At 33.7% G+C, this 26,670-nt stretch overlaps 1 protein-coding gene and 1 long non-coding RNA gene across 4 annotated transcripts in view; both read right to left on the bottom strand.

Annotated features, from left to right (window-relative positions):
- The window catches only part of LOC119668560 (RUN domain-containing protein 1), a 94,882-nt gene that overhangs the window by 55,318 nt on the left and 12,894 nt on the right, over positions 1-26,670 (bottom strand). The window contains exons 2-4 of one of the 3 annotated variants that reach the window (XM_038078112.1): positions 17,757-18,511; positions 16,844-17,698; positions 15,101-15,278 (exon numbers count right to left, since the gene is read on the bottom strand). In XM_038078112.1, the coding sequence (XP_037934040.1) occupies positions 15,158-15,278; positions 16,844-17,698; positions 17,757-18,511 (1,731 nt within the window). In that variant the 3' untranslated portion in view covers positions 15,101-15,157. Of the gene's footprint in view, positions 1-15,100; positions 15,287-16,843; positions 17,699-17,756; positions 18,512-26,670 lie in introns of those variants that run through there. The other 2 variants (XM_038078114.1, XM_038078111.1) reach the window with 2 other exon arrangements.
- Positions 18,896-19,422, bottom strand: LOC119668561. The gene is made up of 2 exons (XR_005251507.1): positions 19,214-19,422; positions 18,896-19,118 (listed from the first exon to the last, which is right to left on the bottom strand). It is a non-coding gene; the product is annotated as an uncharacterized LOC119668561 (long non-coding RNA).

Here is a 26,670-nt window from a genome sequence, read left to right as displayed (position 1 = left end):
GCACTAGTAGTGCCAAAAATGTAACTATCCGTTACTTTGTATTCGTTACTCAAGAAATACCTGAGTAACGAATACAAACTTTTTATTGTATTCGTTACTTTTACTCTTTTTACCAATGAGTAATATTTATTATAACTACTCTTTCGAGTACTTAGTAACGATTACTTTTAAGCAATTGTTTTTGTGATATAATAATAACTACTATATTTTGAACAAAATTTTTCTTCGCTATCAAATTCATTAAATATGTTTAAAAATATTAATATAAAAAAGTGAAATTTGGATTCGATTGAACCAGTAGAGCGTAAAAAGCTAAATGCAAAATATGCGGATCAAACAATTCAATAAAATAATTCTAATGTATTAAATCTACAATTTATTATAATAAATATATATGCTTTTAAAAATTTCTTTTATTGCCGAAAAAAAGCATTTAAACTTCAGTAACGAATGCACAGTAACGAAAGCGCAGTAACGAAAACGCAGTAACGAAACCGCAGTAACGAATACTGAGTAACGAATACATATTCGAAAAGTAACGGGTTGTTACAAATACACAAAAGTAACGAAGTTTGGCACCACTATTTGGCACTCCTTAACCTATCTAAAATGTGGTGAATGCGAGGTAGAGGGTAAGCATCGGGGATTGATTGTGTGTTTAGTTGGCGATAGTCTATACAGAACCTCCACTTGCCGTTTTTCTTCCGTACCAACACAATTGGAGCACTGTACGCGCTTCTCGACGGTTCGATGTAATCGTTTTTTAATAGCTCGTTAACATGTTCATTGATGATTGCTTGCATCGCCGGGTTGCGTGGGTAATATTGCTATTTGATGGGTTGCTCGTGACACATGATGATGCGATGTTCCGTAATATTACTGGGTCCTTTAATCTGTGAACACTTGTCTAATTCCGGTTTCAAAAATTCCTTGAATTCTACCTCCATTGTTCTTTGTTTTGATGTTGATACTTGTATGGTGTTTGCTACCGTCGTCCCGTGTTTGTGATATCTAAACTGTAAATTTTGACCTCCGCAAGTTAATGAGGCTCCCATAGCAGCCAAAAAGTTCAGTCCCAAAATTACCTCATCGATCAGGTTTGGTAGTAGAATTAATCTTAACTTTGTGGGTCTTGTCCCAAGCGTGATAGATGTTGCCATTTGTTGCTTGGTGGAGTGTTGTACGCCATCCGCCATACGTACTTGTGTAGGTTCAGAGTTAAGCAAGATTTTTCCCTTAAGTTTTGCTGCCGTTTGCGAATTGATGAAACTTCGCGAGGATCCTGTATCGATCGTTGCTTTTATGACTTGTTGATTAATAGTTACTTGGGCCGACAGACGTGTTTCACTGAGCTTCATGCATCCTACTGGTGGGACGGGGTGTTGTCTTGAGGTCCCATCGCCCCGTTCTGTCGATGGACCCTGATCTCGTTTCCCTGGTTCCTGCAGCAATCAATTGTACGTTTTCCTTTTTTCCCGCATTCCCAACAAAATAAGATGCTTGTAAAACGACAATTCCACCTCAAGTGTCCTTGTTGCCCGCAACGACGACAAGCTGTCCTGACATCTTTGATCTTGTCTTCAGATGCATCAATCACTCTTGCTTTGATCTCCTTAGCCGGTAGCGTATTTCTTACTTGACGGTCTGTAGCGGTCAGTACCTCCAGGTCCCCAGCTAATGTTAACAGCTCGGATAATGACTGGAAGTCTTTCCTACGGATGTACCATTGATACTCGGTACGGCTGTTCCGGTAGATCCTCTCTAATTTTATCTCTTCACTGTATGTTGAATATTGCATGATGTTCTGCAGTGCCAATACATAATCTCTGAACAGTTCCCTGGGTTGTTGCAGGCGGGCTCGTATTTTGTCCTCTAATTGTTCGAAGTATCTTGGGGGCAAGAAGAATGCTAATATATCTGCTTTGAATGATGGCCACTCGGTCCATCGCTTGTTGTTATTCCTGAACCAGATCAGTGCCTTGTCTTTTAGTACTTCAGGCATTAGTTTCGGTAATAAGTCCCTATGTATTCCGTACATATCCGCCAGTTCCTCGATCCGTTCTATAAATGGTAGTATTTCGTGTTCCCCTGAGTAGTGGCATTCCCATTTTCTGACTTGATTGATTATCACTGGATATTCTGCCATGGTTACACTTCCTCCCTTAGTTATCGAAGGACGTCTATTTTCAATGACTCCCGGTGATGAGCTTCTGATATATAGTTTAGCGAGTTCCTGTAGCCGGGCAGTATCTTTCTCAGCTGCCTCTGAATCCATGAACGTTGAAAGTTTTTTCCGAAGTTCCTCCAGAGAACCACTTGGATCTAGTCCGAACTCGTCTGCGTAACTCACCAGTTCCTCCTTTTTCGCGAAGTAAATCCAAGATTTACCTCCTGATGCTAATCGCTTTGCGCTTGTCGAAGCGACTGCTGTTTTACGGCCTGCCTGTCCTGTCACTTCCTTGATTCCTGATGGTACCACCGTTGGTTTGTCTTCCATACTCAACTGAAGATGTTGGTCAGTTTTGTTCCCACTGTCCCTGCTCGGGCGCCAATTGTAACGAACCTTTCTGGCCGGGGTGTTGCTCGCCGGATTCCAGGTCCAGTCCTACAATAAATTTATTTGTTAGGAGCAGTGGTGAGTTTGGATGTACGGTGGGCGGTGGCTTCGCTACAATCACTGAGTGTTGCTTTCGTTATATACAAAGAAAATAGCAATGTATGTTTCTATTGCTACTGTATATCCGACTATTGATTTTATAATAGAAATGTTTATTTCTATTATATTAGAAAAAAAACAATGTGAACTGAAATGTATATTTCTATTCACCGACTATTGATTTTATAATAGAAATGTTTATTTCTATTATATTTAAAAAAAACAATGTGAACTGAAATGTATATTTCTATTCACCGATTTGGTTTACAAGTAATTATATAATAGAAATGTTTATTTCTATTATATTTAAAAAAAACAATGTGAACTGAAATGTATATTTCTATTCACCGATTTGGTTTACAAGTAATTATGTTTATTTCTATTATAAAATTATTAAATGTTTATTTCTATTATATTTAAAAAAAACAATGTGAACTGAAATGTATATTTCTATTCACCGATTTGGTTTACAAGTAATTATATAATAGAAATGTTTATTTCTATTATATTTTAAAAAAAAAAAACAATGCGAACTGAAATGTGTATTTCCGTTCACCGATGTATCAGCTTGCAAGTTTAGAACGATGTCTTTACTAGCTCGATGCTTCGCTGACTGCCAGTCTACTGCTTTTGCTTCGCCTTTTATACCTGCGATGTGCGAAGCAAACAGTATGTTTGTTCTTGCAATTGCAACGGTGCGTTGTTTACAAGTTTTATTAGTGGTTTTGTTGTGTGTTTTTTTTTTTCTTGTTTTTTATTTTGTCTATATTTTGTTTTTTTATTATTGTGTCATAAAATTTATGAGTGTAAATTCTATGTTACACTTCCCCGGTTTTTCCATTGAGTTGACAAACTCGTACCACTCCTCCTCGACTGATCTTAACCTGATATCTCTGTTGGTCGATTACCCGAAGAAACATGATTTGTCGACCTGGTTTTCAGTTTGCCAGCGCTTCGTTGGTTTTTTTTTGTTCAACCCCTCTGGCCATTGCTTTTCAATTCCGGCGGGTGGCGGTGTAATCTCGCTGGAAACAGATACTGCGATCTCGAGACACCTTAAGTCGTTCCCGGTATCACAATCCAAGGTGTCGTCTGGACTAGCTTCTCGGTATCTCGACCGGTTTTGCGAAATTGATGTAGGTGGTCGTCTTGGACAGGTGGGTTTTCGGACACACGCTAGCACCTCAGAGTGAACAGGAGTAGCCGGTGCGTACCGGTTGCCTTTCAATTTTTTCCCTGCAGCTACTATTTTAATTTCACTCTGCTGCGCCTTGAGCTTAGCCGAGTGTTCTCTGAATTTCTGAACGCTTTACTCCCACTTTGACATGTTGTCGTTTCAAGGTTCTGTGATCGATTGTTTTGTTTGTTGAATGGTATCGTCTTTTATACTTGATTTTTATATGGGAACCGTTATTCTTTTGTTGTTTTTAGGTGGTTTATTTTTATTAAATTTTATTTTCGTTTTCATGTGGTTTACTTTGTTTATTACTTTTAGTTCATAGAATTGGCAGATTTCAAGTCCTTGACGTGTGCGGTGCGTGTCTGGTGAGTGGTTACATGCGTGGCCTTTACTATGACTGGCGATACCACGGTGGTTATTCTATATGGACCCCCGTAGCGTGGAGCTAGTTTCGTGGTAAACTCCTGGTTTGCTTTTGAGACTGGGTGTTCCTTAATCCACACCAGTTGGCCTATGTCTGGTCGCCACGGTCTCCTTCGCAAATTTTAATACTTTGCTTGCGTTCCGGAGGCTTCTACGATGTTTGCCCGGACTGCCGAAAACACCTGTTGTAGTTGTGATTGCTTCTGATCTTGGTTCTTGGTGGCTGTTCCGCATCCTGGTGTATATTTGTCAAAGGTTGCGCCTGGTAGTCTGGCTTCTCTACCTTGAACTAAATAAATGGGGCTATAACCCGTAGTTTCACGCTGAATTGATTGCAAGCTTAACTTCAGGTATAAAGTGGTCCCATGTTCTATGCCGATTATTTGCATATTGAGCGATCATGGTTTTTATTGTCTTGTTTGCTCGTTCCGTGGGATTTTCTTGCGGCGAGTATGGTGCCGTTCTCTGATGTCTGACTCCAATTTCTTGTATGTAGCTTTCGAAGGATTTGTTGCGGAATTGTGGCCCATTATCTGTGATCAATACCTTGGGTACCCCAAAATTTGCGATGATTTTTTCTCGGAATGCGACGATGGTGGCTTCGGTACTGGCCTTTCGCAGTGGAATCAGTTCCACCCATTTGCTGAAGCGGTCAAAAAAAAACAAGTAACATCGTATTCCCCTTGCTCGATCTTGGCAGCGGACCGACAAAATCTGCACAAACAGTTGCCCATGGCTCCTCGGGTATTTGGGTGAGCATTTCGCCTGCCGGTTTTAATTGACTGGCTTTATATTGTGCGCAGATGCGGCAGTTCTTTACATATTGCCCAATGTCTCTGAGCATACCAGGCCAGTAGTATCTGCTTGTTATACGCTGTATTGTCTTTCGTATGCCGAGGTGTCCTGCTGTGGGGTTGTCATGATTTTCTTTAAATATTTGTGGACGTAACGATGCTGGTACGCATAACTTCCATGATGTCGCGTTTTCATCATCAGTGAAGTTAAGGATACTGCGATAGAGTTGACCATTGGCTATTGTGAAATCTGGAAACCTGTCTGGACTTGTCTGTACTTCCTCGAATTTCCTTGTGAAGCACTTACAATTACTTTGTCTGGACTCTGGAATTATTCGCGCAACATTTTCAACCGGTTGTCTGGACAACGCATCCGCGATGACCTTTAATTTACCTTTTCGATATTGAACTTCGAATTGATATTGTTGCAGCTCTAACGCCCATCTGGCAATACGTCCGGTTGGGTTGTCAATTGAGTTTAACCATTTGAGTGCCAGGTGATCGGTGATAATTGTAAATTGATATCCTTCGAGGTATGGTCGCATTTTGCGAATTGCCCAAACTATGGCTAAGCATTCTTTTTCGGTGGCTGAATACTTTTCCTCGGTTTGGTTTAAATGCCGGCTTGCATAGGCAATGACATGTTCGACGTTGTTGATGGATTGTGTTAATACTGCTCCCAGTCCATGGTTACTTGCGTCTATCTGGAGAGTAAACGGGAGATTGAAATCTGGACAAGCGAGAACTAGTGCTTCTGTTAGTTTCCTTTTAAGCTCGTCGAAGGCATCTTGTTGTTCTGAAGCCCACTTCCAATGTTTACCTTTTTTTAAAAGTGTGGTTAACGGGTGTATTATTCTGGAGAAATCTGGCACGAATCGCCTATACCATGAAGTGACTCCGATGTATTGTCGTAGTTGTTTTAGACTTGTCGGTGGGTTTAATTTTTATATCGCTTCCACCTTTTCTGGATCAGTGTGTATACCTTGTTCGCTTATTACATGTCCTAGGTATTTCGTTGATGTCTTGAAGAACTCGCACTTATCACTGTTAATTCTTAAGTTTGCTTCGCGAAGTCGTCTTAACACCGTACTTAGGTTTTCTTTGTGTTCCTCGTAGCTGCTGCCCGTGACGATTATATCATCCAAATATGCAAAAGCGTAAGGTTCTAGATCCACCCCTATTACTCGATCTAACGCCCGTTGAAAAGTGGCGGGCGCAGAATGTAGGCCAAAAGGCATCACTTTCCATTGAAATAATCCGCGACCGGGCACGGTGAAGGCTGTATATTGTTTACTACTCTGTTCCATTGGGATTTGCCAGTATCCATCGCGAAGATCCAGACTGCTGATATATTTGGCACTCCTTAACCTATCTAAAATGTGGTGAATGCGAGGTAGAGGGTAAGCATCGGGGATTGATTGTGTGTTTAGTTGGCGATAGTCTATACAGAACCTCCACTTGCCGTTTTTCTTCCGTACCAACACAATTGGAGCACTGTACGCGCTTCTCGACGGTTCGATGTAATCGTTTTTTAATAGCTCGTTAACATGTTCATTGATGATTGCTTGCATCGCCGGGTTGCGTGGGTAATATTGCTATTTGATGGGTTGCTCGTGACACATGATGATGCGATGTTCCGTAATATTACTGGGTCCTTTAATCTGTGAACACTTGTCTAATTCCGGTTTCAAAAATTCCTTGAATTCTACCTCCATTGTTCTTTGTTTTGATGTTGATACTTGTATGGTGTTTGCTACCGTCGTCCCGTGTTTGTGATATCTAAACTGTAAATTTTGACCTCCGCAAGTTAATGAGGCTCCCATAGCAGCCAAAAAGTTCAGTCCCAAAATTACCTCATCGATCAGGTTTGGTAGTAGAATTAATCTTAACTTTGTGGGTCTTGTCCCAAGCGTGATAGATGTTGCCATTTGTTGCTTGGTGGAGTGTTGTACGCCATCCGCCATACGTACTTGTGTAGGTTCAGAGTTAAGCAAGATTTTTCCCTTAAGTTTTGCTGCCGTTTGCGAATTGATGAAACTTCGCGAGGATCCTGTATCGATCGTTGCTTTTATGACTTGTTGATTAATAGTTACTTGGGCCGACAGACGTGTTTCACTGAGCTTCATGCATCCTACTGGTGGGACGGGGTGTTGTCTTGAGGTCCCATCGCCCCGTTCTGTCGATGGACCCTGATCTCGTTTCCCTGGTTCCTGCAGCAATCAATTGTACGTTTTCCTTTTTTCCCGCATTCCCAACAAAATAAGATGCTTGTAAAACGACAATTCCACCTCAAGTGTCCTTGTTGCCCGCAACGACGACAAGCTGTCCTGACATCTTTGATCTTGTCTTCAGATGCATCAATCACTCTTGCTTTGATCTCCTTAGCCGGTAGCGTATTTCTTACTTGACGGTCTGTAGCGGTCAGTACCTCCAGGTCCCCAGCTAATGTTAACAGCTCGGATAATGACTGGAAGTCTTTCCTACGGATGTACCATTGATACTCGGTACGGCTGTTCCGGTAGATCCTCTCTAATTTTATCTCTTCACTGTATGTTGAATATTGCATGATGTTCTGCAGTGCCAATACATAATCTCTGAACAGTTCCCTGGGTTGTTGCAGGCGGGCTCCTATTTTGTCCTCTAATTGTTCGAAGTATCTTGGGGGCAAGAAGAATGCTAATATATCTGCTTTGAATGATGGCCACTCGGTCCATCGCTTGTTGTTATTCCTGAACCAGATCAGTGCCTTGTCTTTTAGTACTTCAGGCATTAGTTTCGGTAATAAGTCCCTATGTATTCCGTACATATCCGCCAGTTCCTCGATCCGTTCTATAAATGGTAGTATTTCGTGTTCCCCTGAGTAGTGGCATTCCCATTTTCTGACTTGATTGATTATCACTGGATATTCTGCCATGGTTACACTTCCTCCCTTAGTTATCGAAGGACGTCTATTTTCAATGACTCCCGGTGATGAGCTTCTGATATATAGTTTAGCGAGTTCCTGTAGCCGGGCAGTATCTTTCTCAGCTGCCTCTGAATCCATGAACGTTGAAAGTTTTTTCCGAAGTTCCTCCAGAGAACCACTTGGATCTAGTCCGAACTCGTCTGCGTAACTCACCAGTTCCTCCTTTTTCGCGAAGTAAATCCAAGATTTACCTCCTGATGCTAATCGCTTTGCACTTGTCGAAGCGACTGCTGTTTTACGGCCTGCCTGTCCTGTCACTTCCTTGATTCCTGATGGTACCACCGTTGGTTTGTCTTCCATACTCAACTGAAGATGTTGGTCAGTTTTGTTCCCACTGTCCCTGCTCGGGCGCCAATTGTAACGAACCTTTCTGGCCGGGGTGTTGCTCGCCGGATTCCAGGTCCAGTCCTACAATAAATTTATTTGTTAGGAGCAGTGGTGAGTTTGGATGTACGGTGGGCGGTGGCTTCGCTACAATCACTGAGTGTTGCTTTCGTTATATACAAAGAAAATAGCAATGTATGTTTCTATTGCTACTGTATATCCGACTATTGATTTTATAATAGAAATGTTTATTTCTATTATATTAGAAAAAAAACAATGTGAACTGAAATGTATATTTCTATTCACCGACTATTGATTTTATAATAGAAATGTTTATTTCTATTATATTTAAAAAAAACAATGTGAACTGAAATGTATATTTCTATTCACCGATTTGGTTTACAAGTAATTATATAATAGAAATGTTTATTTCTATTATATTTAAAAAAAACAATGTGAACTGAAATGTATATTTCTATTCACCGATTTGGTTTACAAGTAATTATGTTTATTTCTATTATAAAATTATTAAATGTTTATTTCTATTATATTTAAAAAAAACAATGTGAACTGAAATGTATATTTCTATTCACCGATTTGGTTTACAAGTAATTATATAATAGAAATGTTTATTTCTATTATATTTTAAAAAAAAAAAACAATGCGAACTGAAATGTGTATTTCCGTTCACCGATGTATCAGCTTGCAAGTTTAGAACGATGTCTTTACTAGCTCGATGCTTCGCTGACTGCCAGTCTACTGCTTTTGCTTCGCCTTTTATACCTGCGATGTGCGAAGCAAACAGTATGTTTGTTCTTGCAATTGCAACGGTGCGTTGTTTACAAGTTTTATTAGTGGTTTTGTTGTGTGTTTTTTTTTTCTTGTTTTTTATTTTGTCTATATTTTGTTTTTTTATTATTGTGTCATAAAATTTATGAGTGTAAATTTTATGTTACAAACATATGTGATGTTAAAAATAAAAATAAAAATAATTATTCTTCATTTTATGTTTTTGAGTTCAATAGTGTCATTTTTTTATATATATGTTACTTTTTCGTATATATTGTTTGAATTTTAAAGTCATAAACCTTAAATTAAGCTTTTCATTAAAAATTAAGGTATTATTTTAATTGTAATGTGTAATTTTTAAAAAATCTTTTTTGTAATTTTTTTTGTATAATTATTATAGCACTGAAGATGTTCTAAAATAAAGGACGATATATCTGCTTCAAATTTCTAAATAAAAGCATTTTATTGTGGTTTGTCTGATAGTTGAAAAATTATTAATTTAAAAAATAATACGAAAACAGATGATAACAAAAAAATAACAAGCTTAATTATGAATACTAATGGCTTCTTTGTGGAAATAAAAACAAAATTTGGTTTCAAGAACATGTTACTATTAAAACAACTAATGAACTTAAGTAAAACATTGGCAAATTTTAACAACAGAAGAATTTTCTTGCTCAAATGTAGACAAAAACATAATACCTTCACATATAAAAAATAATATTAACTGCATATTCACTATAACAACAGACAATCAACCATATAAGAATAAAGCTGACAATATTTTAAAAATATTTAGACGATCAATTTTAAACTTGGAAATCAAAATAACAATATGGAAAATTGATATTACAAACAAAGAAATAACCAAAATAAAATCGGAACTTAGACAAAACATTGATGCAATAACCTTATATGGCGTTTACATTGGCCGAAAATGGCTCATTTTGGTCAAAAATCGAAAATGAGTATCGAATGACTCATTCTTGCATATAAAATTTCAACCGCAAAAATGAGCAATTTTCTCACATTCTGTATGAAAGACGTTCGAATGCATTCCACATATGTTCCAAGTGCAAAGGAATCCATTGAACATACCATAAATAAAAGCTTTTCATAGCATTTTGACAGTTTGAGAAAGCTGTTTTTGACATATTTACAAAAAAGGTAAACAAATGTTTGGTGGTTGCATTTTCTTGAAAACGATGCAATTCTTTTTAGAACTTTAACTTCCCAAAAAGTAATTAATCGAAGTTAAAAATATGTTTTAAGTTTATATTGTAAGGTTTGAAGGCATATTTAACCTTCATGCAACATTTTTTTGGCACAGGCCAAAAATCAAATCAACATGCAAGTTGAAAAATCAGCTGTTTGAAATGAGAACAAATGAAATACAACTAATGTAAACACTTTCAAATGGCTCATTCAAAATGAGCCATTTTCGGCCAGTGTAAACGCCATATTAGACAGCTTTTATATAAGATTAAAAGATAGATACAACTCGTTGTTTGATAAAGTTAAGAAATCTAATTGTAAAAAATTCGAACATCTGTTAAAAAAACATGATACATTTACAATTACTCGTAGAAAGGAATTTATTCAAAATTACACCAATATTGAACTTTCTCCACCAGTCCAAAGAATTTTAGGAATGGGTCCAAAATTTTCTCTCAATTGGAAAAAAAAGATGTCAACATGACTACTATTATTAAAGATTTTGAATATTGTATACAATAACATCCGTATAACAATAATAAATTAGACCAGTTGAGAATGAAAGGAATAAATATGATTACCAATTTTTATTCAAATGGACAATTACTTAATAAAACCAATAGTATGAAAATAGACATAAATACTACGAAAAAATTTTTACATGATAACAACAACATTATTGTAACAAGAGCAGATAAGGCAAACTCTACGGTTATTTCATATAAAGAAGAATATTTCCAATATATGACAGAGATGTCTAGTGATGAATAAAGATCCTACCACATCAATTGAGACTAAAAGTAATGCAATTATTGACTCACTATCAAAAGCGGGAATCATAGAAAAAACTGAGGTGTATCAATTAAAAAAACATAACAGTATATGCCCCACAGTATATGGTCTCAGAAAAACTCATAAAGTAGGAAACATAGCTTATAGACCTGTCATTTGCAACATTAATTCACCTACTTACAACTTATCTACATTTATTCACAAAATATTTTCAAAAATATGTTCCACTTTCCACCGTAGTATTAAAAACTCGTTCGAAGCAATTGAGATATTAAAAAAGACGAATATTCCAGATGGATACATATTAATATCATTAGATGTAATATCCCTGTTTCCTAGTATTCCCAAAACCTTGGTGATAGAAATGATCAAAAAATACTGGTGTTTTATAAGTTGTTTTACGACAATTCCAAAAGACAAATTCATAGAAATTATTTTATTTATTTTTAACAATAGTTTTTTTTAAATTTAATAAAAAAATTATACATCAATTGGACGGTACATCAATGGGAAATCCAGCATCACCATCACTAGCTAACTTCATTATGGAGATTATAATATCAACTGTTTTAAATAAATTACCATTTGAAGTAACATTAGCCATGTATTATGTTGATGACACGTTATTTGCAATTCCCAAAGACGAAGTTAAAAATACGGTTACAGCTTTTAACAATGTGAATCCGCATATTCAATTCACATATGAAATTGAAAAGGATAGAAAAATACCTTTCTTAGATATAATGGTAATGAGAACTGAGAACAATATTATCACCAACTGGTATAAAAAACCGACATCTTCAGGTAGATTTCTGAATTTTTTATCTAATTATCCAATATACCAAAAAATCAACACTGTTAGAAACTTTATAAGCAGAGTCAAAGCTTTAAGTAATGAAATATTTATGGAAGATAATAGCTGCGTTTCAGCAAACCTGATCCGCTCAATGATCTGAATCATCTTTGCTGAAACGATACGGATCACGTTTGAAAATAATTGGCAACGCATGAAATATGATAGTTGGGTTTGTATACAAAATTTTTTGATTTATGTGAATAATTTTGGCGCTAAAAAAATAAGTGAGAAAATTTTGAATACAAAAAATCTAAAACTTGGAAAATAAATAAAATCTGTTGAAATGTCTGAAGTATGAAATGTAAGTTTTTATTTAGTATTTACTTAAAAACTTAAATTTAATTCTATAGTAAATAAATGGAAATTGCAGATTTTATTAGAATTATCGAGCAAAACTGACTTCTCCATTTTCTTTTTAAACACTAGTCCAAGTGTATTAAGCTCAAGGGATGAAGTGCATCAGCATGGATATAGTGGAAATTTTATGGAAACGATCAATAATTGTTCCGTTAAAGATTATTAAATTGGTATTTGCGCATAAAAAATACAATTGCTATATATTAATTATGTTTCATATTTTAATAGATTTGTTAATAAAATCCAATCAGCAAATACAAAATAACCGTGGTGGTCACAATTGAACGAGAGCAATGAAGGAAATTTACATATTTTTGTGGTATATGGCAAATATAAATACTTTTCGCGAATTTGGTATTTGTTTTGGCATACCAAAAGCTTCTGTATGGAGAATAATTGAAAGAACTAGTGTTTAGCTTATATCAATTGCAAAATATCCGTTCGTGATTGACAGCACACATGTTAAAATAAATGTACCTCACCTTAGCAATTAGGCTTATTTCAAAAGGAAGCATGAATATAGCTTAAACTTGCAAGCAGTTTGCAATGGTTTTTTTTAAACGTGTATGTTGGAGAGCCTGTTTCGTTATGTATTGTTCTGTTTTAATTAAATAAATGTATTCAACTTAATGTTTATATATTCATTTCAAATTAATTGATTTTCATAAATTATCAAACAACACTTTTTTAATAATAATAAAACGTAAATAATTAAAGTAATAATTTTAATTAATTTTAATTTATAGTAATTGTAATAATTAAAACATTACTTCAAACAAAGAAATAAATAATAATGACATATTAAATAAATAGGTACATAAAATAAATAATAAATAAATAAAATCAATAATAAATAAATATAAATGTAGATTTGTTTATAATTTTACTACACCGTTGCATCACATTGCCAACTTCATTTGCATTAAAATACGTTCCATTTTTATCTTTTACATACATTCCACATTGAACCAGAAAGTGAACCAGATCAATTGCTGGTTCACCCCATTGTTTTTGTTTTGCATGTAAAATTGAGCGGATCATGTTTGCTGAAACGCAGCTAATATTAAACAAATTAAAAAAATACTAAACAATAATAACTACCCCAAATATTTCATTAACAAAATATTATTTTCAAATAAACATACACAATTAGATAAAAACACAACAGCGAGTAATTCAAATAATATTAAAAAAAGGTGCACTTTTCCAAACATTCCTGGATTATCTCAAAAAATATCGAAACTGTTCAAAGAAGAACAAATAATTGACGTTGTATTATATAATTTAAAAACAACCAATGTCTTTTTCTCTAAGCTGAAGGATTAAGAGAAAAAAGAAAATTTATCAAATCTAATATATAAGATTAATTGCAATGATTGCAACAAATCTTATATAGGAATGACAAAACAAAAATTATCAAAAAGGTTAAGTGAACATAAAAGTACGTGCAGACGCGCTGATGATTATAAAAAAAACAGCCCTATTTGAACATCATCATTCAGCTAGACATACTTTCAATTTCGAAGAAGTTTCAATTCTTGAAATTGAAAACAACTACCAAAAAAGAGTACTAGCTGAAGTAATACACATCATATTAAATTATTACAAGGTGGTGAATTTTAAAAAAGACAGAGAATTTCAGTGCTCTTTATTCTTATTTATTCTTATTTATTTGACAAATATCGGTTAAAAGAAAACAATTCGACCGGTTGATATTGATACAGAACCGTTTTAAGAGAAATAATAATAATGTATATTACATTTTTTGAATTTATAAAACAAAGACAACTATACAAATTGTACTAAAGGTCTTTTGACATAACAAAATAGATTATATTTTTCCATTTTTTTATTTTTGTTTCTAAGTTTTATTATTGTCTGATCACTTAACATATGTGATGTTAAAAATAAAAATAAAAATAATTATTCTTCATTTTATGTCTTTGAGTTCAATAGTGTCATTTTTTATATATATGTTAATTTTTCGTATATATTGTTTTAATTTTAAAGTCATAAACCTTAAATTAAGCTTTTTATTAAAAATTAAAGTATTATTTTAATTGTAATGTGTAATTTTTAAAAAATTTTTTTTGTAATTTTTTTTGTTTAATTATTATAGCCCTGAAGATGTTCCAAAATAAAGGACAAAATATCTGCTTCAAAAATCTAAATAAAATCAACTAATGAAAACACATCAAGTATTAGTGCTGCCTCCAGGCTATACAGAAAATATTGAGGAAAGAAACCAATAATTAACGTTGGAAGATATTGTCTGGAGACAACAGGATAACCTGAAGAGAATAGAGGAATTACATTTCCATTGGAAAACTGTAACAACAGCGATGACGATCTCGGTAGTGGCAGTTATTATTTTTAAAAACAATTATATATGCACTATACGTAAAATTGAATAAACGTACTTTGAACGAATCGGAAGCACCCCCCTTCACAGGACACTGAGTCTACAGTCGGTAATAAGGAATTATCCGCCTCATCTTACAGTGCAAAGTACGCCTACACAATATACTAATTCATACGTGGCACAAGCAGCACCAATTCCTCCACCGCTTCCTTCACAGAATACAGTTCAGTTCGCGAATACATGCAATGCAAACCCTACACCAGCACCACCGCCGCCAGTACATCCAAACCATAACAAACAAAAAAAAAAAAAAACAAAAAAAAATAAAAAAAAAAAACACCATTAGTCGTACATTAAAATAATAATAATAAATAATAACACGTAAAATAATCTTCTCAAAATTTTTTTATTAGTTACAAGCGTATTTGTGTGCTGGGGATGATATTATCCGTCTTTTATTAGGACGGGGATATAGGATTTGATCGATGTCAACACGGGTAGGAGCTTGGTAGGCATCTCCAGTTTCTTCAGTATTAATAGTATCCTCCGGGTGGGGCGTAGGCAACTAGAAAACTTAAATATTTTTATGAAGACTTAACATTTCTATATAATAATAACCTAAATAAATTTTTGCAAGTCCCAACAATTTTTTGTAATAATTTGTAATAATTTAAATTAAATTGAAAAACATTTTTATAAATACATTGTAATAATGTTCGAAGCAAATATATTTAAAAAAAAAAACAAAAACAAAAAAAAAATTTTTTTAAGCTTTCTTAATAAGCAAATTTGTAAACCTATTATCATAATATTTATAAAATTTGTAAACTTATAATAAGTAAATTTTTGGCATAATGTGGAATTGGCAATAAAATACAACAATAGTAGAGTAGGAATTTATAAAAAAAAAAAAATATTAAGAAAATAAAAGTCACAATTTTTTAATGTAAACCTTCATTTGATGCAAGTTTAATATAGACCATTAGATATGTGACATTGTGTGCCACAATGTTCTTCCCAGGGGGAAAGAATGTTGTAGGTTAAATAATTATTTATTTAACTTCACGTTTTGTAGTTTTTCCGTGGAATATGTGTATTATTTTTATTTGTGTACGATCTTAGTTGATCGTATATTTTCCTAAAAATAGGCAAGATTATCTGCATCTGGGCAGTTATTAACTAGAACCAAAGCATCAGAGCGTCAGTTCGACGTTCTAAATTATGAAACTATGGGAAAAACCAAGGAGGTAACTGGGGTAATTTTAAGGTCAAATATTGGATTTTTGCATCAAGTTTAGGTATAGAAGATGAGTTAAAAATTTGAACTGGAGAATAAGAAATGTAAAGTGGTTAAGCGTAGAAGCGCTACATAAAGTTTGAGTGTTTTATTAAATTCTGTGTAAACAATAAATGAAAGTTTAATAAATGTGGAAACAATAGAAAATTAAATATTTAGCGTTTCATTTTAACGTAATTGCGGTAATAACAAACAGTATCGACAACAATAACATCAGCATCAATATCTTTAACTGTAATAGCAACGTCACATACGACTTCCCCAATAACGACAGCGGATGTACTAACTGTTTTTGGATGGTCTGTTGGGAAGACCCGTCATTATCTCCAGTGAAAACATAACACCAGACTCAGACTTTGGTACTTATCAATTGCCTATATACATACTTTTAAAAGAAAATACACCATATCTCTCCAAGGGACATATGATATTTTTAATTACTACGAGCTTATGGAACTGTAGTGAGTTTTTCACGATAATACTCAAAGGAGGCAGTGATATAGTTCGTAATCCTTTCAAAATCTATCTATATATTATATGTAATATCCTCTTTACTGAAATGGACCATACAGACTGATGAAGATATAGAAAAGAAACTGGCACTTACTCGAAAAATTGTGTATAAAATTTTCTGGATTATCAGAAAAATAATCAAAATTTTGTGTAATGAGATGAAAATATCATGCAGTACAAAAAAAAATTATAATTCTACTCAATGGTGCTTGATAATTTCCCCCTCCCCTAATTGCATTGAGTAATTACTTTGCATTTCTTTTTATGTTATAACAAATCTAATAAAACAAGAAATAAATGTGAACAGCATTTGTACTTACTTTAATCCAGCACAAACAAATGCCTTAAAATGTGCGTTGAGACTTCTTTTATAAGGACGATGTACTGATATAATCATTCCAATAACCATTAATAAACTTTGCTTAACACTAACGGCACGTGAATCACCAATATCTAAATTGAAACTATCCGACAACTTCCGTGCAGGAGTATTATTGTATTCATCTCCGCGTTTCATATAATAATATTCCAAAATCAATTCCCAAGCATGCATTTGTCGATATACTCCATTACTGAGAAAGTTTGAGCTGCTTTTGTTTGTGTTTATATTTTTATTCCCATAAGCCACAGAGCCTTCATCTGAAGAAGCTGTTATAACCGAATTATGGCTTCTCCTCGTACTTAAATTGTGTTCGCTAGTTGTCATTGGAAATGGATTAAGACAGCGCATCAAAGGCATCATCACACTAGAGGTTGCAGATTCACTTCCCACACGTAAACCGTGTTGTATGAGTCGCATTAGCGTCATTGCGAAATTTTTTCTTACCGCATCGCTTAGCTCTCTACTTACAGTACTTATTAAATCATCTTTGGGATTTAAACTGTGCGTAATCATGCAACCATTTCCCTCCCAATCGTAACACTCGTTAATATCCTCTGTTAAGACGGAAGATATATGGCAAGCTTTTATTTCGCTTGATTCTATCCGCAATTTGCAATTTCTTGTTTGTTTGAACGGAATTGCAGTTAAAGTTTTATGGCGAGTAGTTTTTGACAACTTAGTTGTTATTTTTTCAGGCCGCATTGTGTTTGTGAGTGTTTTACGGTCAAGAGTTAAAGTACTTGCTAAGAAGGATATTTTCTGTATATCGATTTCAAGCTGAGCGCGTAAGTCACTGGAATAAAATAATAAAAACAGTTAAATTTGGATATAGTTATTAATTTTAAACCTACCCCCAATGACTAGCTTTATTGGTTTTTTTTAAAATATTTTTTTGAAAACGATGTGCTGTTGGATCAAAATGAGTTGTAGTAAACATCTGCATCAGTAAAGAAGCCTTGTCTACTAAGTTATATGCTTTTTCACGAAAGCTCTCAGGTTCATTTCTTTGTGTATTGTTACTAATATCTGCTTTTAAATGTTCAAAGTTTTTTGTATCATTCACTTCTGGCCTTATTTGTTCTATTGAATTCTTTGTAGGTGCTAAAATAATTTTCTTCTTTGCGGCATAACTGTTGTATGCTCCACTTTGCTTTCCATTATTACTAAATGTTTTCAGTTTTAAATCATCGGAATCGCATTGAAGATACGCTATAAAACGTTCCAAGTCAATTATTTGTGTTTTTAATTGATTTACAAGTTGTTCTTTCATTTTCAGGGGTCCGATAAATTCACCAAGTGCACTTTCAACTTGACATTTCAGTTCATCTGAACTTAACTCTGGCAAATCCTGTTGTTCAACCTTGAGATTTAACTTGTTTTTAAGTTCATCAATAATAATTCTTTGTTTTTCAAGTAATACGTCTTGTGGTAGTACTGGCGCGCCAGAATCATAAGCAAATTTTTCCAATTGCGATAATTGTAATTTCAGTTGACTAATAAGCTTAAATTGACGATCAAATATAATTTCATCCTCTTTATTAGTAGGTTGGATAAATAAACCACTATACTGTGAATCATCGCTAGTTAAAACATCTGCAGAAATAGGCTAGAAAAAATACTCTATTTAATATAAATATATATAATTTTAATGAGATATGTATACATAATTTTTTTAAAATATTAAATATTTTTAAATTTATTTAATTTTAGAAAATAAAAATTCCATTATTTTAGCCTCTCAGCTTATATGAAAGAAGGTACTATAATTTTTATATTTATTCGTTTATACTACTTGGCACTTGTAAAACTTGGCAGTTTTTACAGCTCGTGTTGTAGCAGACTAGCACTTAAGGTGTTGCTTTTAAAAATTGTGAATTATTAACAGATAAACACATCAGTCGTTGGCGTACAAAGTATAATATAATTAGATATGTTAATATTCACCTATGCACATTCTTATAAAATAAAAAGACATTGAATTAATTTAAGTGTAGTTTTATTAATTTATAACTTGGATATAAAGTTTTTCTTTATTTTTACACATGTAATTTTATAAGTCACATTATTATAACTTATCCTTGTTCGTAGAGTCTTCACATTTGGTTCATTTTCTTTTATACTAACATTCACGACTGATTATTCAAGACCGATACATCAATACTCACTCTAAAAGACTCACATATCTTTTCATAACATCGAAAACAGTTCGGTTTCTAAAATATATTAACTTTTAATATATTACTTTTAACAATTTTGTTATATACTTAATTTTTCTTGGTTACAATAATTCTTATTTCTATATACTTACATCATTGGCCAAGACCTAGTTTCATTACAGTTGACACACATATGGTAACCAACTGTAATGATGGCGTGGAAAATGTGTGTTTATTAAAACGCTCGTGATTTGATTCTTAATCTCTAAAGATTTATTATTGAGAAACACTAATCTACACAAATCTATAATGTCTGTTGACACTACATTTTTACTTCTCATAAGAACGTTCGTATTCTACATTTGGATGTTCGATATGTCAGGGATGTTATATGGCCGCCACATCACTCCCCTTACGGTTGAGTGAAAAATGCACCCTTCGACCATACCTGGATATATATAGTCTTTTGTCAACCTTTTGGACTTGACATTATACATGTCCTTCTTGGCGGCAGGATTGTTGTACGCTTGATCAACGTCGTCACTCACGGTGCCCTGCGAATCGTTAAATATGAAAGCTGCTTTCAACCGGTTAACGCTGGTGTTGCTCTTTCGGCCATCTACATCGATTTTAAAAATTTTTCGCTTCGCTCAAGCACTGGATACGGACCTTTGTATTGCGCTTGCAATGGTTTGTGAACCATTGAGTTCTTAACAAACACAAAAGGTGATGTGAACAGATTGCATGATTGGACGTACTTGTTGGACGCAGATCCCTCATTCACTTCAAAAATTCAGTAACATCATTGCTTTGCACTGTTTTATCGCCTTGTTCAGTAACGAGGAATTCACCTAGTAGTCGTAAACTGCAGCCGAAGGTTAACTGAGCTGGAGATGCGCCAATGTCTCCTTTAAACCATTTCTAAAACCTAATAAAATTAGCGGTAATGCATCGATCCAATTTTTAGTTTGATAGCATTTTATGGCGCCTTTAAGTGAGCGATGAAGTCATTCTATGATGCCGTTGGATGCCGGATGGTACGCTGTAGTTCGCAAGTGTCGAACGCCTAATATTTTTGTCAATTCGTTAAACAATAATGATTTGAATTGACGAACTTGGACTGTAGTGACTTGTTTATGTAACTTTCTAACTTCGTTTTCTCGAACGATTTTCTCACTTTTGACAATTACTCACTAGAAGTGTTTATGTAACTGTGGTGAATTGTTTTCTCACTTTTTTTCGTTCGAGTTTTTGTCACCTGTCAAATTGCTTGCGAGAAGTTTTGAATTTTGAATTTAAAGTTATACAAAGTGATAGTGATGACATTTAATTTCTTTAAATAATATATTTATTGATATAATCATAATGAGTAATGTAAGTACTTATATATTTACACATACACATAGCCAATAAACTCTGCGTACACCTTACGAATTTTGATATGTGATAAAGAAACATAACATAAATAAATATTTTTAATTAAAATGTTTACATATATTTATTCTTTGAATTATTAAGTTTAAATAGCAAAAGACAAAAATTGTATTCGACTATTCATTCCAGAGATAACGGGATAAAAGTGTGCCTGCATGTAAAAATAGGCCCCATAACAACACCAAATAACCAAAAAAAAAAAATATATATATCCATTTGCTTAAATATATATAATATTTTAAAAATATATAATGTACTATTTATTTAGTATCTTAATTTTATTAATAACAGCAATGATAAAAAAAATAGTCTTAAAACAAATTTAAATAAAGTTTCTCAATTAAAATATGATATTAAATTATGATATTATTATTAAAATTAAAATGATATTTAGTAGTAAAGAAAAAATTAATGAAAATAATTTCTTGTAATGGATTCCCGTACTCGCATAAGCAGGACTAACCATCAGACCACGTTCAAATGACAAGCATGCAAAAACCTTTTCAAGAACTTCATTCAACCGTTCAATGCAATTTCGAGCGTTAATATGCTTTGCATTGAACTTTCGCTGGCTTGCATTTTCAGAATTTCTAAAAGGAGTCTTTAACCATGGTTGAAGAGGATATCTGGAATCACCCAGTAACCAAATTGAGTCATTATTTTGCCTTTTTGATTGCGCTGTTCTCCCATATGAAGGCATCATCCGTACTTCCACCATAACGAGCATAGCATCCCAAGATTTTTAAATCGAAATCGCAAATGAGCTGCACATTTTTTGAAAAATAACCTTTTCTATTTCTGTAGCAATGCTCCACTTCTATATGCGGTTTTTTATTTTAATGTGCGTGCAATCAACAGCACCTATTACCCCTGGAAATCCTGTCGCATTGAAAAATCTGTGTGACACAATCAATTACTAAAATGCATCAATAAAACAAATTTGTTACCTTTGTTTAAGAGTATTCTGTTCATCTGCAGAAATGGGAAATTTTATGTACTTCTGCATCAATTTATCCTGAATAATAAAAGTCACTTCTTTTATTACCAAGCATAATGTTGACTTGCTTATTGGGCACACAAAGTCCTGTCCTATGTCGCGCAAAAACGACCCTGTTGCATAAAAATGCAGCGCAGCAGTTAACCATATATGCTTCGGTATATAGGTGTTTCTAACCCCAATCCTCATAAATGGACATATTTCTTTTAAAAGGCGTAGAGTTACTTCCTTATTAAAGCGAAATAGCTTGACAAAACGCGTTTCTGGCAAATGAAATGGGTCAGTTGAATAACGTAAATGCCTTCGATGAATGCTAAGCATATTTCTGCGGTCATGTACCACTGCAGTTAAAACATAAACGAGCCACTGGCTACCCTATTGCTGTAAAATGCATAAGCGACTGCTTTTGCGGTTATGTCTTGAAGAGGACAAACTTCCGTCCATCGTGTGTATCGTGTGTTAGTCAAGCACTTACGAAAACCTTTGCATACGGGTAGAGATCCGACTAAATCGATGTTGATATGCTTGAGTCTTGCTGCGGGGTTCATAAACTCTGATTGATTATGTCGATGCGTTTTTGATCTTTGGCACGGAATGCACGCTTTAGCCTAGGTATTACAGCCTTTCTTAATGTCAGGCCAAACGAATCTTTCAACCATCAGCTTCTTAGTAGCTTTTATTCCGGGATAATTGATGCTATGTAGCGAGACGAAGAAATTTTAAGTAAGTTTTTAGTCACAAATAGACGTATCACTCCTGTGGAAATAGCACAGTATACGAAAGCGCTCATTCCAGGAATATTCAATGACTTTAGCTGTAACACGGAATCTGGTCTAAGAAACGATTTAAGCTCCATGTCTTCGTTCTGCTTTAGAGCTAGTTCAGCATAATCAATTGTGTTGCTTGCGTGAATAGTGTCGATTCATGACATAGCATCTGCGACAAGATTTAGATTTCCCGGCAAATATCTTATGTCCGACGTAAACTGTCCGATATAGGTTAGCTGACAAGCTTGTCTGGGAGACGCCTTTTCTAAGCTCTGTTCGAACACATATAATAGGGGTTTGTGGTCGGTCAGAATCGAGAACTGACGTCCTTCTAACATATGCTTGAAGTGTTTAACGGCTCTGTAAGCAATTAGTAACTCCCTGTCATAGGTGCTATACTTTGCTTGGGCGACATTTAATCGCTAAGAATAGAACCCCAGTGATTGCCACTTGTTGTTTATTAGCTGCTGAAGAACTGCACTTGTTGCTATGTTTGATACGTCAACCGCTACTGCCAGTGGTACTTCAGATTTCGGGAAAGCCAAGTATTGCTTCAGCTAGTTGTTCCTTGCAATTTGTGTCCAATCATGAACATGAATTATTATATTATATTATTATAGTTTATTATTATATCGCCTAAAATCTGTTATTGCCTAAATTCCTTGAATTATGAAATTAAGAAAAAACTAGGGTAAAAAATACATTATATTAATATAGCAAACATTGTAATAGCATTGACAGACGAGCGCACTAAATTATCATTAAGCAGCTTTAAATGATCATTTTGAAAATACCCTGATATCATTAAGAAGTTGCTGAAAGGAAAATCTCATCCTCTTCCTTCCATGCGTGGCGCTTGAGTTTATTAATTTGAGTCATCTAAAATCAAAAGAAATATAAAATATATAAAAAAAAATATAAAATATATAAAAATATAACGAGTACTTACATTTACCAATGTTTCCAAATATGTTTTGTTTATATTTTGACAACCAAATAATTTGAAATTTGTTCCATTTTTTATTTCTTTTCACTTGCATATGCAACATTACCATTTCTAAAAACATAAATGACGAATAAATTGGGTTAAATTCGGTCATTTAAAGACCATAAATGATCATTGAATGAACTGCTAAATGAGCAAATAAATTATATTTTAGCCCCTTAATGATAATTTAGCTCCCGTTAATTTAGCTATAACATTTAATTATTCGTATTTAATTATGATAATAAATTTGTAAAGACAATAGAAGCAAGAATCCCAAGTGCTGGGACTTCTGTCCTTTTTTTTGACCTTTTATAAGATGTAATTAAATTTATTACAGTCAACATATTACAGACAACATATTATTTTAACCTTGATAGTAAAAATAGTTAAGTTTGCTTTAAGGTAATTTTGTGTAAATACAGTAATCACAAAATACTCAATCAGTGTACTCTAATAATTTAATAGTACATTTGGTCCTTCCAGCTGGATATAGCAAGAGTGGTATGTTTAAAGGAGAAAAGAAATAAAATAAAAATTTTTCAAATGATCCCCCACCAGTGGTAAAACACTTGGTTATATAAACAAAATTTTGGAACCTTACAAACTCTAAATTCAAAAAAAATCTATAGCTTTTTCCCACCAGTAGGAAGATACTATAGAAAATCAAAAGCATTATAGGGCTAAACATTGACATAATAAAAAATAAAAAAATAGAAGTCTTCGTTTCAAAATACCTGTACCACCATGTGCTTTACCATCTGGGTGATTGGTTTTATAGAATAAATAACCAGGAATAGAAAAGTTTAGTGAGTTTAAAAAGTTTAGTGAAGTTTATGAGTTCAAATTTATGTTGGCTTAAGCCGTTTGCATTCCATGTACAAATTTTTAAAGTACTAATTTATTAGACAAAAACATTTGCATTAATTGGCTTTGCATTTTTACTATCTCGTTAAGAGTAGTTTGCACGATTGACATAAACTGTGTTAAGCTCGGATGAGAGTGGAGATCATCATTTCCAAACTATTACTTTGAACTGGAGGGGCTTGTTGCTTGTCAGATTTAACGACATTAGCATATGATAAACCTGGTGTAACAGACTTAGAAGTTGAAGGTTGGGGTACTTCAACTAATTTGATGGCGTTGCTTCTTGTAGGATTACTCTGCAGTTTGCGGTGTGATTCCCACTGCAGTTGCTACATTTTTTGGAGTTGAAATCCTTTAATGCCTTTTTATCGCATTCGGAACTACTGTGAAGCTCGCCACATGCTATGTACACTGTGCGAAGAGTGCAATATGACTTAGTGTGGCCATACTCTTGGCAGTTTGTTCATTGCACTGGACCATTTCGCTTGTGGGTTGTAGATGGGATGGCTTTCATTTTTTTTAAGCTTAGAAGCTACCGGGTAAAGTTCAACTTTAAACGTGGGATGTAGAATTTTATTTTTATTAACTATATTTATAACTGCTCTAGCGCTAAAGCCTTTTTCACTTAGGGTATTTGTGTTTTCAATGTGTTCTACATTTGACTCAATACCTTTGATAACGACAACAAGACCTTTGCTACTCTTCAGTTGGTATGTGTAGTAATATTTCTTGCTGTCGTCGAAATGTTTTGTAATGACCCTAAAATTATTTTCGGTGTCAATTTGTGTCTTAGTTTCGTGTATGATGCCCCTGGTTAAAGGAACAATATGAAAACTATTGCTACCAATCACACTTGCTAGGAGTGAGACAAGGGTATTTTAACTGCGTTCACGCAGGTAAATTGAAGGGGGCTTAAACTTTTTGATAGTAGGCTGATTAGCTTTCTCTATAGATTCAGCTAGTTCAGCAAATCTATTACCAGAAAGTACGTTTGTGGGTGCACTATGTTAGTTTTATTTATTTTGGCAACTCAAATGAATTTTTGGCGACTAAGTTTTCGTTTAATATTAATAGCGTTCCACGCCTGTTTGGATTTTAATTTTATTTTTGGACTAGCTATGTTGAGAATTGCAAGTGATGCTGTTGAAGATACGTTTTGTAAGCTTTTATCAGTTTGTGTAGTTTTCTGTGGCAACTTGTTTGATGTGTTTATTACTAGATAATAATTAAGTTTGTTTGGAATGCTTATCGCATGTCATCTCTCTCGGGGAGGATTTAAATTACTCATTTGCATACGTGGTTATGTATGCCAATAGCAGGTTTGCTATAAAAGTTACTTATTTTTTTACTATTGAAATAATATGAATTAAAATTAAATTTAATACAAATATAGATAAAAATTAAATTAAATTTATATAAAAAAACAAAAAAAGTATATATTTATATTATATCTTATATTGTATAAATAAATAAAATCAAATTACAATGTTAACAATTGTGGTAGATGTGATGAGTTAGATTGTGTTGTGCAATGTTGTAGGCTTCGGTTTGTGTTACCTTTTGTGGAACTCGTCTTTATCAGAATAATAGCTGTCTCTATCAGCACTTTTTTTGTTATGTTTGTGTATGCACAAAAGCGCACTGATATATTTTGTTTCTCAAACTGTTCATTATTTTTTAGCTTTAAATGTTGATCTACTGTCTCTGTCAGCTATTTGAGCATTTAAGTTTAAGTAGTGCAAAAAGAAAATAAACAAAATCCGAAAAAGCGCGCGTTATTTTCAAATTAATAATTTACTCACTTTTCACTTTTGGAATTGCTTTTTGTCGATAATTTTATTCTTTTTGTGTTTTTATATTAATTACAAAAATGCTGCGATTGATATTAATAATTTAAGAAACCAAGAATAAGTTATAATTATTGTACGCTACTTGGTGTTAACCCAGATCCTTAATCTGTATTAGCTTGGTAGCCTATTTTGCGTGTAAAGTAGCTTGAGCACTTGTAACCCAAACTACTTGTATTTTATGTGTTGATTAATTTGAGCACTTGTAACCCAAACTAATCAATTCGAGAAATAATATCAAGAATTGTTTGGTATTGATTTTTCTATATTTCTGAACTTTATTTGAATTATTTACTCTATTTATACAAAATTATTTCATATAAAAAATATTGAATTATGCATTTATTAATAATAAATATTAGTGCATAATTCACAAAACAATAAATTCGCATACACTATGCTAACATAATTATAAGCCAAAATACGACACACTTTCTTCAGTGCACTGACCAACAAAAAAAGCTGATAATGCAGAAATGCACTTTTCGTTGGTCAATGACTGGTCGCAGTGTTGGCCCAAATAAAATGTAAACACATGTAACCAAATATTTATGCAGTAACAAAAAATTATTAAAATATTAAAAGAAATATAAACATAAACATTCTCTCCACCGTTGAGTGCCAACTCAACTTGTCCTAGGTTGTGGTCACAGTGAAGTCCAAATTTTGTTGGCGTAATTCTGCATATCATTTCTTCGTGTTGAGTTTTCGC

This window comes from Teleopsis dalmanni, chromosome 1 (assembly GCF_002237135.1).
Source record: "Teleopsis dalmanni isolate 2A chromosome 1, ASM223713v2, whole genome shotgun sequence".
NCBI classification, from domain to species: domain Eukaryota; kingdom Metazoa; phylum Arthropoda; class Insecta; order Diptera; family Diopsidae; genus Teleopsis; species Teleopsis dalmanni.
Note: the sequence above shows the minus strand (reverse complement) of the source record. Positions and strands in the feature narration are given on the sequence as shown.